We start from the raw sequence: 15,646 nt of genomic DNA on the forward strand, positions 1-15,646 counted from the left end.
GTCAGTACTCACCTTCGTCTGAGTCGTCCAGTCTTTCTTTCTGGTTGTAGGATATATCTGAAACCCACAAACACCACGGGTTAGCTGAAAATCCCTCGTGTTTTCGAGCAGCTTCGTTCGATCCACAGGCACTCACTCACCCGCCATGTTGTAACAAACTGTAGCGCGCCCTCGTGGCCACGCATTTAACTTTCCGCAATCGAGAGATCGTTCTTTAACATTTACAGATATATCGATATATTTAACAACTCTGATTATCGTTTCAACGCTTGCCTCGATTTTGAAAGTGAAACGACAATGGCAGAAATATTTATTTCTTAGTTATTAACGAGGACTGAATTAAAGTCAAGTGACTAAATTAATATATCTTTTTATTACGATACTGTACTATTGAGTTAAATGAGTACAAAATATATTGATTTTATCGTATGGGATTTCAAAATTAGATTGACCGGAAATGCTTAAAGGGATCGTATATGATTAATTGCTAAAATTTTACGGAACAATAAGTTCCTTTTTTTAGTAGATGAATTCAAAAAATAGAGGATACGATATGAGTTATATATTTAATACATAAATTGGTATCTTATGTATAGGAAAGGTTGCGAATGAAAATCATTAGTTGATACAAAAATTTTGCAAAATTATACATGTAACATTTTATGTCTCCATAAGAATATAATATGAGCTTATACGTGTACGGTTTTTTTCTGTATATACTACATGATATCAATATTTTACAATCCTCTAAAATCAACCTTACATTATACCATAAATTCAGTTATTTGTTTGTCAGTACTGACAAGTACAGGTAATTGCAGACTTTCATAATTTAAGAGAGAAATATTTTAAATTCATGGACAAAAATAGTTTTATAGTTTTGTGAACCAGTCACAAATATTAAGTTGGAAATGTACAGCATACAATGATAGGAATTCAAATGTAAATTTTAAATATTAATCTTGTTTTAATGTCTACTATATAAAAAAACAAATATTTAAATTTGTCTATTTTATTTTAAATATTTAATTAAATGCGAATTTTATATAGATCAAATTTAAAGAAAATAATTCGCACAGCCGATAGATGTAACATGATGTTCTCCTGTAAATTGAATTTCCAGTACGATAATTTATATATCACATCCACATATTTGAAAGCAATGTTTAGAGTGATACACATTAGAAGCGTGATACATATAAAGGTGACTTTGCTTTCTATGATTGATTTGTAATCCTCTTGATTTAAAATACTGTATTGTAAGAAAACAAATGCGCAGAATGATATAATTATATCCCATACGTGATACGCACGATATTTTACAATTGTGATTATCTCGCGACAGTTCCTGAGAGTTGTATAATATAAGAAAGGTAGTGGAAGAGTATTAAAAAATGCTGGTGTACTTGTGTTGTGTCATGTGTTATCTAGAGCTACTTCTTCAATTGTAGCCCTGCACATTGGACACTCTACCAACTGATTCGAACACGTCTGGCAAAATCCTCTGAAAGAATATTCATTTTTATATGTTAACTATTTGATTAGTTAACAAAGAAATCGGTTCTCCTTTAATATTCTAAGTAATAGTTAATTATACATCTATTTGATTGATGATTATTCACAGTTACTCTTTTAATAATTAAGATTAAATATGTGCATGCATATATATTACCTGTGATTGCACGGTAACAATCTCACTGATGCTCTTTGGTCAAAACACAATGTACACGAATCTTCTCTAACGCTAAGTTTCCTCAGTTGGTCTAAATATATGTGTCTAGGAAGCACAACCTTATCTTCAGGCTTCAAAGAAGCGAAATCATTGAATTTCTTATATTCACGATCAGTAGGGGGATATTTAAAAGGTACATTTCCGAAATTAAAAAGGCATTGTTGGAATGACATGAAACTAGCCGCTGCAAAAAATCCAGACCTAAAACGTACAAATTATGTATTAATAATTACTTTAATTAGAATATATCCAGATACGTGAACAAAAATATACCTCACGGTTTTGAAAACTTGAACACAAGGTTTGAGTGGGACACCATTTATGGAGAATATGATTTCTAATTTGTTCAAGTCTAATAAACAACCCAAAATATCTCCGGCCTTCCAACATGGTTTTTCGTGGTATTTTTCACTTTTTGCATTGTACCATATCAACCTACGACAGCCGTCATAAGCCAAAGAAAATTCATCATCGCCTATACCATATCCTTCCTAAAATAACAAAAAAGAATGAGCGAAAAGCGAGCAAATAACATCGAAGTTATGTTTATTAAATTAAAAATGAAATGCTTGCATGATTTAAAAACGTGCTGTCTTTTGTAGCCCAACCAATTTGCATTACACCTGTAGTTATGACAAGTGTTTCATAATACCATATTCCTGAATCTACTTGAAATGTACACCTTACGCTTTCAAACGAGTACGCGTCGCACCGCGCCTAAAATTATGATACGAACAATACATTTCAATATACAAATATCGTTCGATAAGATGTACATCACTCTTAACAGGTCTCACCTCCAAACCATTGGGTGATATTTTCAGGTACTCACTTACATCTTTTGTGTTTAACATAACATTAATACCACTCATATCAACTGCATCATGTGAATATTTCCTACCTTCCATTAAAACTGAAATTGTCAAAGTGTACATGTATTAATAACAATTTGTCTTTAAACGTATTCTTCCATTCAATCGTTTGTTAATACTTACACAAGTTATCTAGACACCACTGTGCACAGAAACCTACTTGTCTACGTACATAATGAGTTTCTGTTGCCCATTTTTCCAATTCTAATAATGGATTTGGTTTTTCTGCCATTAATCGTTTTTTTATAGTTACTTTATTTTCACCTGAAAATATAATATAATGGATGAATACAATTTAAAATATATCGATACTGATATGGCAACTGCATAGACTATTCTAATAATCACTAACTTGTCTGTGCAAATTTTTCCAAAGCTATCAATGAATACAGAACCACATAAGCATCAATATTTTCTTTCTGGAAGAATGCATAAATTATAAGTGTCAGGAGATAGATTTCATATTTGTCATATTTACAATTACAAACTTAGTTAAGCTTACAAGATTTGAAATAAGATAATCCAAAGTTGCCTCTGATAGTATAGCAATACTACTTGGGCCAGCTAGTTTTTCTGCTATACAACCCAGTACTACACAAATATTGCGTTGTTGAGTTGCACTTGTTTGTATATTCCCAAGTTTTTGGGATAATTGAAACATGTGTGACAACCGTAGAACTGATTCCTAACATAATTAAGATAATAACATAATAATTTAGTTACAAATAATAAGCAAAATACAAATATATCAGTTTTGTCATGTCCATTACCTTTGAAGGTAGTGGACAATCATCTAATAAAAGTGTAATAACAGAAGGACCTAATGGGTTATGCATAGGAATAACATTAACCATAGAACTGACAACTTGGATCCATCCATCTTCTTTATCAGCAATTGCATGTAATTTTAACATTGCAGGTGGTGGCTCTTGTTCACTGGATATACACAACAACCAGTTAATAAATTTACAAGATGCATATAGGTTCTAAGCTTTATGATACTTACTTATCAACAAGAGAACCAATAACTCCAAGAGTTTCAAGTACTAACTTATCAATATTGGCTGAAGTTGGAAATTTGAAAGGTGTAGAAGTTACATCACCAGATGCAACTGTATCTACACCTGATTCTGGTAATACAGTATTTTCAGTTCCTGCATGATTTTGTCCTCTATATATATCAAAATCTTCTAGTGGATCTTTACACAAACAATTGCCCATTCCCACACTTTTATAATAAATACTTTTCAAGATATTCTATGATATATTTTTTCTATGTGATATTTACACAATTGAGTGACATGTGTAATTGTTGTGTCCCATTTAGCTAAAAACAATTTATTTTCTCAAAGTCACAATATTATGTATGGATAGGCATTTATAAGTGTTAGGGTATTATATAAATGCTGAATTTTAATGCAATACATACTAAAAATATATTGGGAAAATCATGCTCCTTCATCACAATTAATTGTAATTATTTTTCATATTTTTATATGGTTTTCTTTTTACTCCTTTTAAATACATAGATAGATGCAAATTTAATAAAAGTTTAACGAAAGTAAACAAAAATCAGCTTGCAATTATAATAGTATTTTTAGCAAGGTAGCTTATCTGAAAGTAAAGAAAGATTATTAACAGATATTTTTATAATTTAGTTCGTTAAGTATATGAATATGACATACTTGCTTGAAAGCTGTCATTTGGTTATGTTTTCATTGGTTTTCATTAAAACAGAAAGATGTTGTTTGATCCTTTACCAATTTTTTGTTTAATCACATGTTTCATACCGTAAATCAAAAAAATGTATTCATTTCATTTCTTTATAAGAAAATGAGAATTTAAGCGTAATTATACTGTTTAAGTCGTACTTTTTAGGTTATGTTCTCGATAATCTTCAAAACAGTAATCTCAGCATAACAGGATATGCACACTATACGTACTATCTCTTGCATGAAGTGATCAATTCTAAATCCCATATAAGATATGGCTTTCTACGCAGATACATATATATTTTTAACGTTTATTAAATTACGATCTTTTCATTTAGATTTTCCGATCATTTAGAATTTTTATTATCCGAATACTTTTTACATTTTAATAATAAAATAAATTTGAGAGATTATACTTAAATCTTCAAGAACTTATTAGGAGAAGTAAAATTCATTTAAAATAGAAAAAAAATACATTTTACTGATGCCATTTTAAAATATTATTGTTTTTATTCTACATTTATTCTATATTTTATTATTATTAAAAAATTGAGTTAATTGTATGAAATTGATATACACATTTATGAAACTTATGAAGGTAATAATATAGCAAATTTAAACCTAGAAGTATGTTTAGAGATATAAGATTGAATAAATGTATTTAGGTTACAAAAACATAAATATTAAAACAAGTTCATTTGAAGACAAGCCGCCATATCGAAGGATCTGCGTTAAAACGATAATGCATATCGAAAACTCGAAATCGCAAGGCAGTCGCGGTCCGTCTGGTACTTTCAAGACGAATTTCTTAACATACATCAACGACGGATCTTTGGCCGTTTACGATTATTATTCAAATAATACTATATTAGGTTGTCTGTCACTTGTGAATTTGAAATTGTACCTTGAACCAATAAATACTTCGATGAAAATCGTTGAATGGCCCTTTTTATAGACCTGCGATGCAATCACATGGGGAAGACGAGAGAATGTCAACGATCAATAGTATTACAAAAATGAATTGGTGATTCGTACGTTGAAAATTTTGTGCACAACATGGTGTCTGGGGACCACGAAAAGTTGCTGCCCGAGCCGGAGAATTACGTGAAATGTTTTTATGATCTCTTTAAAAGCATTGCCGAGGCACAGAGGTGCGAAATGTGTATAACCTCCCTCAAGCTTTGTTTACTTGACGCTTTTGGCGGTGACTTCATCTGTCATTTATCAAACTTATCAATTATGATAAAAAATCTGATAAGTTATTCTTGCTTTCATCAAATATGTTGATCTATGCTGCATACCTATTAAAATATGCGATATTTCTTTAAATGTTTCAAAGTAACCTAAAACTGTTTGTTTATTACAATTGTCAGTTTGACAGTTCTCATGTAGGATAAGATACGTTGTTTTAAAGCAGTTTACGGTTGTTATTTTTCATTATTTTTGTCAATTAAATGATAATTTATAGAATTAATTACTAAGTTTATTTTATTTAAGTTAGTCATTAATAAAAATGAGGATGTAACATTCATTTGTAAATAAAAAGTATTTTTATTATTACAAATAATTACTTTTACAAGTCCAAATATATTATTTTCGAAAATTTCTCTCTGTAACTTTTCTTTTAATATATCATGGAAACTTTGTACATATGATAGATCATATATTTTAATTTTCAGAAATAAGGAAGAATGGAGAAAATGTAAAAAAAATAAATCTATACGTAAAAGAGATAAGAAAAAGGTATTTGATTTTCTTTTGCACATTTTTTGTAATATAATTAAGTCTACATATTTCATATTTACAGATTGATTTAACTGGAGATTTAAATTACAATAGTCCACCAGAAATAGAATTACCTTGCAATGCTTCTGCATTTGCTGTATTTGCTAGTGTTAGAAGCGCTATTTTGGAAAAACATGCTAGAACAACAAATGAGGTTTATAGAGTATCAAATTGTAATTCTCCATCACCACCAGAACATAGTGAGACTATGGATACAGAAAGTGATGATGAGGATAGGATATCAACTATACAGAGTTTACCAAAGGTAACATGTGAAAGCATGTGGTATGTATATATAAAGTATTATATTTCAATTCAAATGTTTTTAGATTGTAGGCATTGGTTTACGAAGTGTTTTCACGTTAATGAGGGAAAGCAGAGCAATTGAACCTCTTTTATGTACAAAAGCATTATCAGCTCTATTGGATATATTGCAAGGACAACTCCCAGAAGGGCTGAAGTCTGAACCAGATGATGTTATTGGTAAAGTATAAAAGCATATGTAATTCCTTATGTCTGTGTTATGTTTTCAATACTTTTATTTTCTCTTAGATCCACTTTTTGATCTGCTGTTGGATCTAGCAACTTCACACGGCCCAGAATCAGCAGCTGCAAATGATGGTAGTCATTTGACTGCAGTTGCTTGTGCATGTTTATTGAGCCTTGTGGTTGTCAGAGGTGATACTGGTCGTCTGTTAGCAGCAATTGCTGCTTTACTCATGTGTCCTAGAGCACTAGCAGTTCAAAATATTCAAGTAAATCTTATTCCCGATTGTTATTGACGATCTGTTTTATAGTTTCGATCGTTTCGAGTAACAGTTTATGTGTCGTAGATGCCATGTGTATTAACATCCTTACAAAGAAGTGTACAAGCTGTATTACTTGGAAAACTTATACGGCCAGACTGGATTACATATGGAGTTCCTAAATGTTCTAAGATTTATACTTCTACGCTTAAGTTACCAAATGAGATAAATAATATAACATTAAATGGACGAAGTTTTGTGAGTGACGGAAAGTACCTGTACCTACACACAAATAGAGGATTATTAAAAATTGGTAGTGGTCACGGTGGAACCATTTGGGGTCATATGTATATTCAGAAAGCAGATTTTTATCCAACGGAAACCGGTTGGCTCGGTTATGCAAATGTTAGTTTAATTAAACATTGATCTTCGATATATGTATAAATATACGTACAACGTTTTCTTAATATTAAATTTGTTATTTCAGAATACATTATATTTTAAGTGTACACCCCGAAAACAGAGCGAATTACTAATCATTGATGCAGAAACCCTTGTAGTCACAGGAATTGCCGTTTTAGAAGGTCGTGACTGGTCATCTTCCGTTATGTTTTCCGATGGCGAATGTTTAGGAATGATAACAGCGGGAAAAGATGTTAGTCATTTATCTTCTTCATTTATTCAAATTTATAATGTTTCAGCGATTAATATAAATCTCATATTATTTATTGGTACAGGATGGTTTTGTAGTCAGAACAATAAATACACTAAGTAATCCAGTAGCGGTTGCATCCGAATTACCATTGAAATTAGCAAGAAAATGTGTAGATGTTTTTGGATACTCTGCTTTTGATGAAGAACAAGCCGTTCATATATTAAATCCAGGCTGTGACGACGAAATTGCTACAGTTACAGCAGGGAAAGAATTTGGTTTATTAAAAACTGTGTCTGGAAAGGTAAGCGGTTAGCCGTTTTCCAATGCGGCAATTATATTGAAATTAAAGTATGTTGCGTAAACGATATATGTTCCAGGTATTATATACTGGAAAAGGAACTTGTCTTGGTATGAAAAGTAATACAAGGCCTAATAGATGGGTAGAATTAACACTTGGAAAAGGACCAAGACTTGTACATTTTGCGGCTGGTCATGATGGTCAGCACGTTGTTATGATTATGGAAGATGGTTCTGTTTTATTTGCTGGAACTGCTAGGCGTGGAGAGGATGGTGATAACAGTTAGTACATTATTCATTTGCAACATAAAATTAATAAAAAATTTTCTGAAATTGACATGTTTTCTAATGTTAGATAAAGTTCGTCGACAACCCAAACCGGTTAAGCCAAAAAAGATAGCAAAGGTAGAAGGACAATTTATTGTAGACGCCGCCTGCAATAATGGATCGACAGCATTAGTCACTAAAGAGGGTGCTTTGTTAATGTTTGGCAAAGATACCTTGCACAGTGATCCGGTATCAGGGGTAGTTACCGATCTCAGAGATGTCTGTGTTGTTCACGTTTCGTTAGGAAAAGCTCATGCTGCGACATTAACTAACAAAGGTCATCTGTATACATTTGGGATTAATAATAAGGGTCAGTGTGGTAGAGATTTTACAGCAGTTCATGCTGTAAATAAGGATGTCTCTGTTGTCGCTATGGAGATGGGTACAGCGGACGATGAACTTTTAGTGACAGAAGAAGGTGATTATATACGACCTTTAATTTCTTATTATCAAAGAAATAAAATATTTTTATTTGCATTTAGACGGCGTAGAACCGACTGAAGATTGGGAGGAAACAAGAGGGATGTGTCCTCCAGGATTACATCAGTGGAAGCATCGTGTTTGTATGGTTTGCACGGTGTGCCGAGAGTGCACTGGTTGTAGTATATCATGCTTGAGTAGTATACGACCGGATCGAAACCCTGGCCAGTACGTATTCACATTAAGTTTTGTATAGCACAAACGACTAAAACCATTTACTTGCAGGGAATGTGGATGTGGTAAGGGTGACAGTGGTTGCGCGGAATGCGGATGTTGTCGAACATGCGCAAGAAAAAGTTGTACCACTGGTAAAAATTTAACTATAAATCATTGTCTTAGGAATGATTACAAACATCTTTATGAATATTTATAATGAACTTTAGGTAGATCCAGTTCCAATTTTCGGGAATATTTACAAAGGCGTCTGGGAGAAATTAAGCAGAAGCAGAGAACCAAAGCAGGTCCAAGTACTGCGAAATATGGAATGAAGATGAAAGGTCCGAATAATCAAAAATTGGGTAGATGACTTCAGAAAATAGACGAACTCTGCATATATGTATTTAAGGATTAAATTAAGTTGTATAATACTTAATCTGATAATAATTTTCGTATAAAATAGCTGGTCCAAGCGTGATACAAAAGAGTACCGGGAAAATGGCATTGGGGTTAAGTACTAATTTGATGATTGAAGAAGGTATTGGAGGAAGCGATATTGAACGAGGTGACGCGGCAAGAATAGCTAGTATACCACCAGCTAGAGTTCCTATACCCAGCGAAAGTCCTGTGGTTCAAGTATCGTGTGGATTGCACCATACAGGTAATACATATCGATTTGATTTATATGTTTCTTATAAATTTATAAAATGAACATTAGTAATTTTGTACTATATACCATGTATAGTGGTGCTCTTACAAAATGGGGAAGTTTATACATTTGGAAGCAATATATATGGTCAGCTGGGTGTAGGAGATTTAGTAGCACATGCTGGAGTCGTTCACGTTAAGTTACCAGGAATAGCAACGCAAGTTGCGGCTGGAAGTAATCATACTGTCATACTTACTTCAAAAGGCGAAGTGTTTACGTTCGGAGCTTATCAAGTTCGTATTATTATTAAGGCTTGTTTACCATAGGTATTAAATAGCAACATTCTTATGCATGCATCTATTATATTCAGAAAGGACAACTGGGCATGAATTGGTGGAATGGACAAAACGACTCTTCAAATACTACTTCACAAACTAGTCGTCGTTCTGATAGGACACAGCCATGGCACAGTTTTCCAAACCTAGTTCCAAATATCGGTCCACGATGGGGTAGACGTGCAACATGGGTTGGCGCAAGTGGAGATCAAACTTATGTCAAAATTGATGAAATAAATTTTATTAGTTTAACAAGGAGTACTGTTATGGCAAATAAAAACTGCATAAGTATGTCCTCTTTTGTAAATCATCGTTCCACCACTATTACATTAACAACTTATTTAATTATAAAACAAATTGTTTCAGTTTTAATTCCACATCAAACTGATCACGCAAATTCGTTCAAATGCTTAGTTATAAGTAAACGGGACGGCACTTGTAATAGTTACAGCGGAGCGGATCAAGTTGACTTCAGTAATTGTGCAACCTGTTTAGATCCTTTGTATAACGTGATTTGGACTTTTAATCCGATAAAGAGTGAAATAAGCCTATATAATATTATATCAACGGAAGCTAGAACGATTCCTGGCTTGGAAGTATCTATTTTGAATCCAGGCTTAGCACTGCCTGTAGTATCAAGCTGCTTTGTAACGCGTTCCCAAGCTGCGATGCATTTGTTGGCCTGTTTGGATACTCTTACACAAGCTCAAGATGAAAATCTGACTATAGTAGAAGAAAATGAATGTAATCAATCAACACACGGAAAAGCGTACAGTCGGGAAGATTTTGTTACGGTTAATAGATTTGAAAGTATGTACAAAGAATAGCCAAAAATAATACATATTTTTATTTCCTCCAATAGCACATTTGATATATTTTCAGGTCACGGTGGTGGTTGGGGTTACACCGCACATTCGATCGAGGCTATCAGATTTATGCCTGATACTGATATCTTGCTTGGTGGATATGGATTGTTCGGAGGCCGGGGCGAATATACAGCAAAAATAAAAGTAATTCCTATTAGATGATTAATTTTTATTGAATCGTGCAAGGAAACTGTAAAAATTATATTGAAAATTGTTTCAGCTTTTCGATATTGGAACTGATGGAGGAGATCAAGAAAACGATGGTGAACTTTTAGCAGAATCAGAGGAAGTACCGTACGAATGCGGACCGAGACAAAAGTATTCTATATTATTCGATGAACCGATTGCTTTGCAAGCTAACAGGTGGTACGTTGCATGGGCAAAAGTTAGCGGTCCTTCCAGTGACTGCGGAACTGGTGGTCAAGGAATGGTCACGGCTAAAGATCAGTTAGTAAAATTAAATGTTTTCTATAAACTAACAAATTGAAATGTCAGACATATCTTTATATTTCTTGTTTTTAGAGTTATGTTTTATTTTAAATCATCCAAGAGATCTAACAACGGAACAGATGTGAATGCTGGACAAATTCCACAATTATTGTATCGTATTGTTACACCCGAAAGTCAAACTCCTAACAGGCAAAGAGATCAAGTCGAACCAGTTTATGTATTGAAACGGGATTTTAGTAGAACGGTGACTAAAGTATGTATTTGGTTTCTTTTAAATTGCACTTAGGAAAAATATATACAAAAATTGTTTTTTCAATATATTTTTTTTCTAGGAATGTTTTCAGTCATTAATATCTCTTCTTCAGTGGAGTTGGAATACATTAAAAGCAGCATTAAATGACACTATGGTTCATGCTATTTCCTCTCACGCATTGCTCGAAATGGAGCGTTTGGTTTATATTAGTAAAGCTAGTTTACGATTACTTAGAACATATATTAACGAAATTTATCCTAATCAAGGTGTGTATTCAGTTTTATTATGAATATTAAATTATATTTGAATATGAGATTAATGGTTTACAGTTGGCAAGAAAACCCCGGCTGAATCGGTTCGTTTAGCCGAATGCATTGGAGAAGTGCGTGCGCTGTTACATCAAATTTTATCTGATTCTGTGCCATTAAATACAAAGAGTAAAGGAAAAACGCGATCAAATAAAAGTGAGTTTTTGTATATTTTGACATGATTTCTTAAAACCTTAATTTTGACGATATGAAAAGTATTTTCTATTTTAATAACACTACATAAAATGTTTCGTTGCATAGGTACTACTACAATAAGCAACAAGTTGACAAATAGTATACTGGATGAATGTCATAGAACATTTGTCGCTTGTTATCATGCATTTTATCCGACGGCATACTTAAAATGGACATGTCTCTGTGAATTATTATCGGAAATTGATAGGGTTAGTGATCTGCTGCTTTCTAATTCATTCCTTCTAAAGTGTAAGTTCTAAATATGTACGTTACCTTATAGGAACAGGGAAGATCTTCAAAAGACCGTCTATTATCAGCCGTTTTAGCTTCCTTGTGTAATCCAGCCATTCGTCTACGATGTACATTTCCGATTTTGACTAACATCATGGATAGCAGTGATAGCATCAAGCGGCAGCTCAGTCCATCCGACAATACTGGCTTGTTGATGATCAATTCCACGGAAAGCCATCAGTATCCAATTTTAGTTGAACAAATTAGTTATAAATCTCAGGTTGAAAGCTCTGGGAAGGAGACCTTAAATTGGTCGTTTCGCGATGTTCTTGATAGACTGTTAGATTTGATTCTAGTCCCGGTGAAGAAAAGTCTTTGCAAAGAAAAGACACAATCACTGCCAGAGTTGGTTCTTCATTGTTGTTATTTGTTAGCGCGGGTGATAGCTGAATTAGCGGCACAGTCTAGCGGGAACGAGGATGAACTTCAAGCTGCCTGTGGCAGGCTTATGTACACCACACCTTCGAGATTTACCCGAGTAAATCAATCAAGATCTTGGAATACCGGTAATGGTTCTCCTGACGCGATCTGTTTTTCGGTCGATAGACCCGGTATCGTTATTGTTGGAGTAGGTATCTACGGAGGTGTTGGAATGTACGACTACGAATTAGAACTGCTTGACGACGTGAGTATCGTATCGTGCTGCATTATCGTATGTAAATCATTATTCCATTGCACTGTTGTAATTATCATATTGCATTCCATAGCAAAACAATACGGGCAATGATCCATCTCATACGCAACGTTGGAGCAGTTTGGATTTTACGCGAGGCTCTTTTGGGCCGGATGATTGCGTTAACGACATAGTAGAGTTAAAATTTGATAAACCAGTGCTCATTAAGGAAAACGTGAAGTATGCTATTAGATTGAGAAACCGTGGTGGTCGTACGAGTAATGGTGACGGTGGTTTAAGTGTCGTTAAAGGACCCGACGGGACTACTTTTACCTTCACGGCTTGTTCCTTAAGCTTTAATGGTACAACACAAACTAGAGGTCAAATACCTCATATCCTTTATTACTCTAATCCTCAAGATTCCGATGGTCAACACACGAGCAAAGCAATGGCTGAGGTGCAAGCAAGAAAATGTACCCTTGCCATGACAGCCACAGTTATTCAAAGGTCCAATGAAATACTTGCATTAGCAAGGGAGAGGGCAGAAGATGGAATAGCCACCGAAGTTTTAGGCAATGCAACGTTTATAACCACTCTTTTACCTTTGGTGATGGCACATATTAGTCCACTGGCTACTTCAGATCCTAGGGTACGTACTATATTTTTATATTTTTAATAATTGTCCGTATTGCAGTTCAATTTTTATGAATTATTCTCTTTCTCAGAGTGGAGTTCAAGTTCTCACTTTAATACAAGAAATGCTTCCTCATGTTTCGGCACTTAACTTATTATCTGCAATGGGATTGTCTCAAATATCTCAAGACAGTGAAGCTCAGTCTCACGTATCTCCACCCATTACTACTAGTCATCATTATACTTGGTTGGAAAGCGATCATCCCTATAAACCTGCTACAGTATCTCACTATAAAGTTACCTTTCCGGATACGGTTAAGTGGTTAACTATTGAATTCACACCTGAGTGTGGTACGGCGCAGCCTGAAGATTATTTGCAACTCTACATTCCGAATATAATTTCACCCGTGGGGTCAGTAGGATCAATGTGCGTTGTTTTCTGTTTCTGAGAAGGAGTATCATACACAATCATTTTTTATATGTCTTCAGAACATCTGTGACCGCAGGGGTAGAAGACACACCCTTATATTGGCCTGTACTGCATAAACTAAGTAATGTACAAAGCCAATGGCCTCAAAACGCGATTGTACTACCAGGTATGTTATTATTTTGCAAAATAAATTGTACATTATGATTTAATATTTCACCGGTTCGACTCGTTTATTGTTCAAGGAAATGAAGTGATATTCTCTTTGGAAACTGCGTCGGATTATATGAAAAACGACAGGGCGGTCATGTACGGGTTTAAGTGCTTGGTTATTGGATACGACTGGATAACATCGGGAAATGGGTTAAAAAATCTGGAAATTGAATTATCATTTCTGGGTGGTGCTTGTGCCGCCAGTCTAATGAAGAGAAATCTTGCGTTACCACCTGTGTCCAGTATGTATCATTCTTCAATTTATAATTCAAAATATATTCAATTGTATGTAGTATCGGTTCCGTTATTCAACGAATTTGTTTATATCCTTTCAGACGAAGAAGTGGAAGAGGATCTGGAGCTGATGCAGGAAACCGCAAAGAGGATTTTCTCCATGCATTCAACATTACTTGGCCGAGGATTCGCTCTGGCTTCGCCACCCACGGTCTCCCAGGCTCTCGACGGAGTTCTTCCATTCAGGTGAGTACTAAATTGCAACGCTTGATTCTACTTAACTTGTAGTTTGTAATGAAATGAAATTGGAAAGGATTAGTTTCTTGGCTGGTATATTATAAAGTAGGCATTGTAGGAAAAAATAGCGTTACAAGGAAAACAGGAATTCTCAAAATTTTAATTTTGACAATATATAGAAAATTTACCGCTAGATGACACCAACAGTATTATTATCAGAGCGTTTGATAAGGAAGGTGTCTTAAAGTCGTTACCATAAACAGTTCTTTATCTATTATTTATGATTAACAAAATGTATTATAGTGTTGTTATTTGGGGCATATTATTGATATACAATACCTAACGTGTATTACTACGTCAAAAAATCATATACATTAGGGAAAACAGGGAAAGTATAATTCCATTAGTACGCGCTTTCCACCGCTAGATGGCTATAGCATTTCAGTGTCCGTGGAGCGCAATTTTTTAAAATTTTTGAATTAAAGAAATCATAGTGTCTTGAGGTTAAAAAGGGGGAAGAACAATGATAAATGACCGATTTCTTAACTGAACGGAAACTTCGATTTCCGGTTTTGTCCAGTATTTCCTCTTTAAATCAGAGCGGTACGTAAGAAATCTTGCTCAATACAGTTCTTCATATTATGACGAATTTTAATCTGATAATCGCATTCTATAAAAATAACTGTGAAGTTGCGAAAAACAAACGTACATATGTACGTTCGTAACTGGATCGTTATCGCTTCCTGATCATTCTTCTCTTCGAAACCGAATGTGCAGAATTTCGATGAATTCTGGAAGGCGCATTTTCCTTCCCAATTAGTTCCAAAATTGGTCATTCAGCATCGTAATCATCGAATTTTAATCGAGACCGTTTAAACAAGAATTCACCGCCTCCACTTATCGTGACCGTGTTTTATCGTAACGGACTTGGCGAATCTGTATAAATCCCTCGAAAACAGAAGTACGCTTCTGATAATCAGCGTTGCTTTTGCGTTTCCACGTTTCTGCACGGGTAAACGTAAATAGCCGACGAATCGATCCGATCCGACGAAGCTATCGCTAAACTATCGCGAATAGGTGCGTTCAGATTTGCATTTAGACAGAGGGACGGATGAAAGAGGCGTGTAGGAAATTGCATTCGCAGAATCTTGAACTGATCTTTCTTTATTATCTCCTTCGA

At 34.2% G+C, this 15,646-nt stretch overlaps 3 protein-coding genes across 4 annotated transcripts in view; 1 reads left to right on the forward strand and 2 right to left on the reverse strand.

Annotated features, from left to right (window-relative positions):
• The window catches only part of LOC117608677 (serine/threonine-protein phosphatase 4 regulatory subunit 1), a 112,064-nt gene extending 111,923 nt beyond the window's left edge, over positions 1–141 (reverse strand). The window contains exon 1 of the mRNA XM_034334157.2: positions 13–141. The gene's annotated coding sequence lies outside the window, so the exon portion shown is untranslated. The remainder of the gene's footprint in view (positions 1–12) is intronic.
• Positions 142–1,111: 970 nt separating this feature from the next.
• On the reverse strand, positions 1,112–5,355 carry LOC117608698 (RING finger and SPRY domain-containing protein 1). 2 transcript variants are annotated; one of them, XM_034334218.2, is made up of 13 exons: positions 5,221–5,351; positions 4,290–4,598; positions 4,034–4,218; positions 3,611–3,931; positions 3,375–3,540; positions 3,107–3,289; positions 2,957–3,023; positions 2,728–2,868; positions 2,530–2,645; positions 2,306–2,449; positions 2,006–2,223; positions 1,673–1,933; positions 1,112–1,504 (listed from the first exon to the last, which is right to left on the reverse strand). In XM_034334218.2, the coding sequence occupies exons 4-13, from the start codon at positions 3,823–3,825 to the stop codon at positions 1,417–1,419; spliced, it is 1,599 nt and encodes a 532-aa protein (XP_034190109.1). In that variant the 5' UTR covers positions 3,826–3,931; positions 4,034–4,218; positions 4,290–4,598; positions 5,221–5,351; the 3' UTR covers positions 1,112–1,416. The 2 variants fall into 2 exon arrangements, with proteins under 2 accessions (XP_034190109.1, XP_034190118.1); XM_034334227.2 differs by lacking the exon at positions 4,290–4,598 and having other exon boundaries at positions 5,221–5,355.
• The window catches only part of hiw (MYC binding protein highwire), a 177,549-nt gene continuing 167,229 nt past the window's right edge, over positions 5,327–15,646 (forward strand). Inside the window, exons 1-29 of the mRNA XM_076690362.1 lie at positions 5,327–5,467; positions 5,996–6,059; positions 6,124–6,366; positions 6,431–6,584; positions 6,654–6,856; positions 6,935–7,252; positions 7,335–7,502; positions 7,585–7,803; positions 7,880–8,081; positions 8,155–8,544; positions 8,609–8,774; positions 8,832–8,914; positions 8,990–9,124; positions 9,226–9,423; positions 9,508–9,704; positions 9,782–10,034; positions 10,113–10,556; positions 10,629–10,756; positions 10,833–11,059; positions 11,135–11,315; positions 11,395–11,581; positions 11,645–11,779; positions 11,885–12,027; positions 12,099–12,734; positions 12,817–13,371; positions 13,448–13,767; positions 13,845–13,951; positions 14,028–14,237; positions 14,331–14,475. Of these exons, the coding sequence (XP_076546477.1) occupies positions 5,373–5,467; positions 5,996–6,059; positions 6,124–6,366; positions 6,431–6,584; positions 6,654–6,856; positions 6,935–7,252; positions 7,335–7,502; positions 7,585–7,803; positions 7,880–8,081; positions 8,155–8,544; positions 8,609–8,774; positions 8,832–8,914; positions 8,990–9,124; positions 9,226–9,423; positions 9,508–9,704; positions 9,782–10,034; positions 10,113–10,556; positions 10,629–10,756; positions 10,833–11,059; positions 11,135–11,315; positions 11,395–11,581; positions 11,645–11,779; positions 11,885–12,027; positions 12,099–12,734; positions 12,817–13,371; positions 13,448–13,767; positions 13,845–13,951; positions 14,028–14,237; positions 14,331–14,475 (6,506 nt within the window). The 5' untranslated portion in view covers positions 5,327–5,372. The remainder of the gene's footprint in view (positions 5,468–5,995; positions 6,060–6,123; positions 6,367–6,430; positions 6,585–6,653; positions 6,857–6,934; positions 7,253–7,334; positions 7,503–7,584; positions 7,804–7,879; positions 8,082–8,154; positions 8,545–8,608; positions 8,775–8,831; positions 8,915–8,989; positions 9,125–9,225; positions 9,424–9,507; positions 9,705–9,781; positions 10,035–10,112; positions 10,557–10,628; positions 10,757–10,832; positions 11,060–11,134; positions 11,316–11,394; positions 11,582–11,644; positions 11,780–11,884; positions 12,028–12,098; positions 12,735–12,816; positions 13,372–13,447; positions 13,768–13,844; positions 13,952–14,027; positions 14,238–14,330; positions 14,476–15,646) is intronic.

The sequence above is a fragment of the Osmia lignaria genome, chromosome 9 (genome assembly GCF_051020975.1).
Source record: "Osmia lignaria lignaria isolate PbOS001 chromosome 9, iyOsmLign1, whole genome shotgun sequence".
NCBI lineage: Eukaryota > Metazoa > Arthropoda > Insecta > Hymenoptera > Megachilidae > Osmia > Osmia lignaria.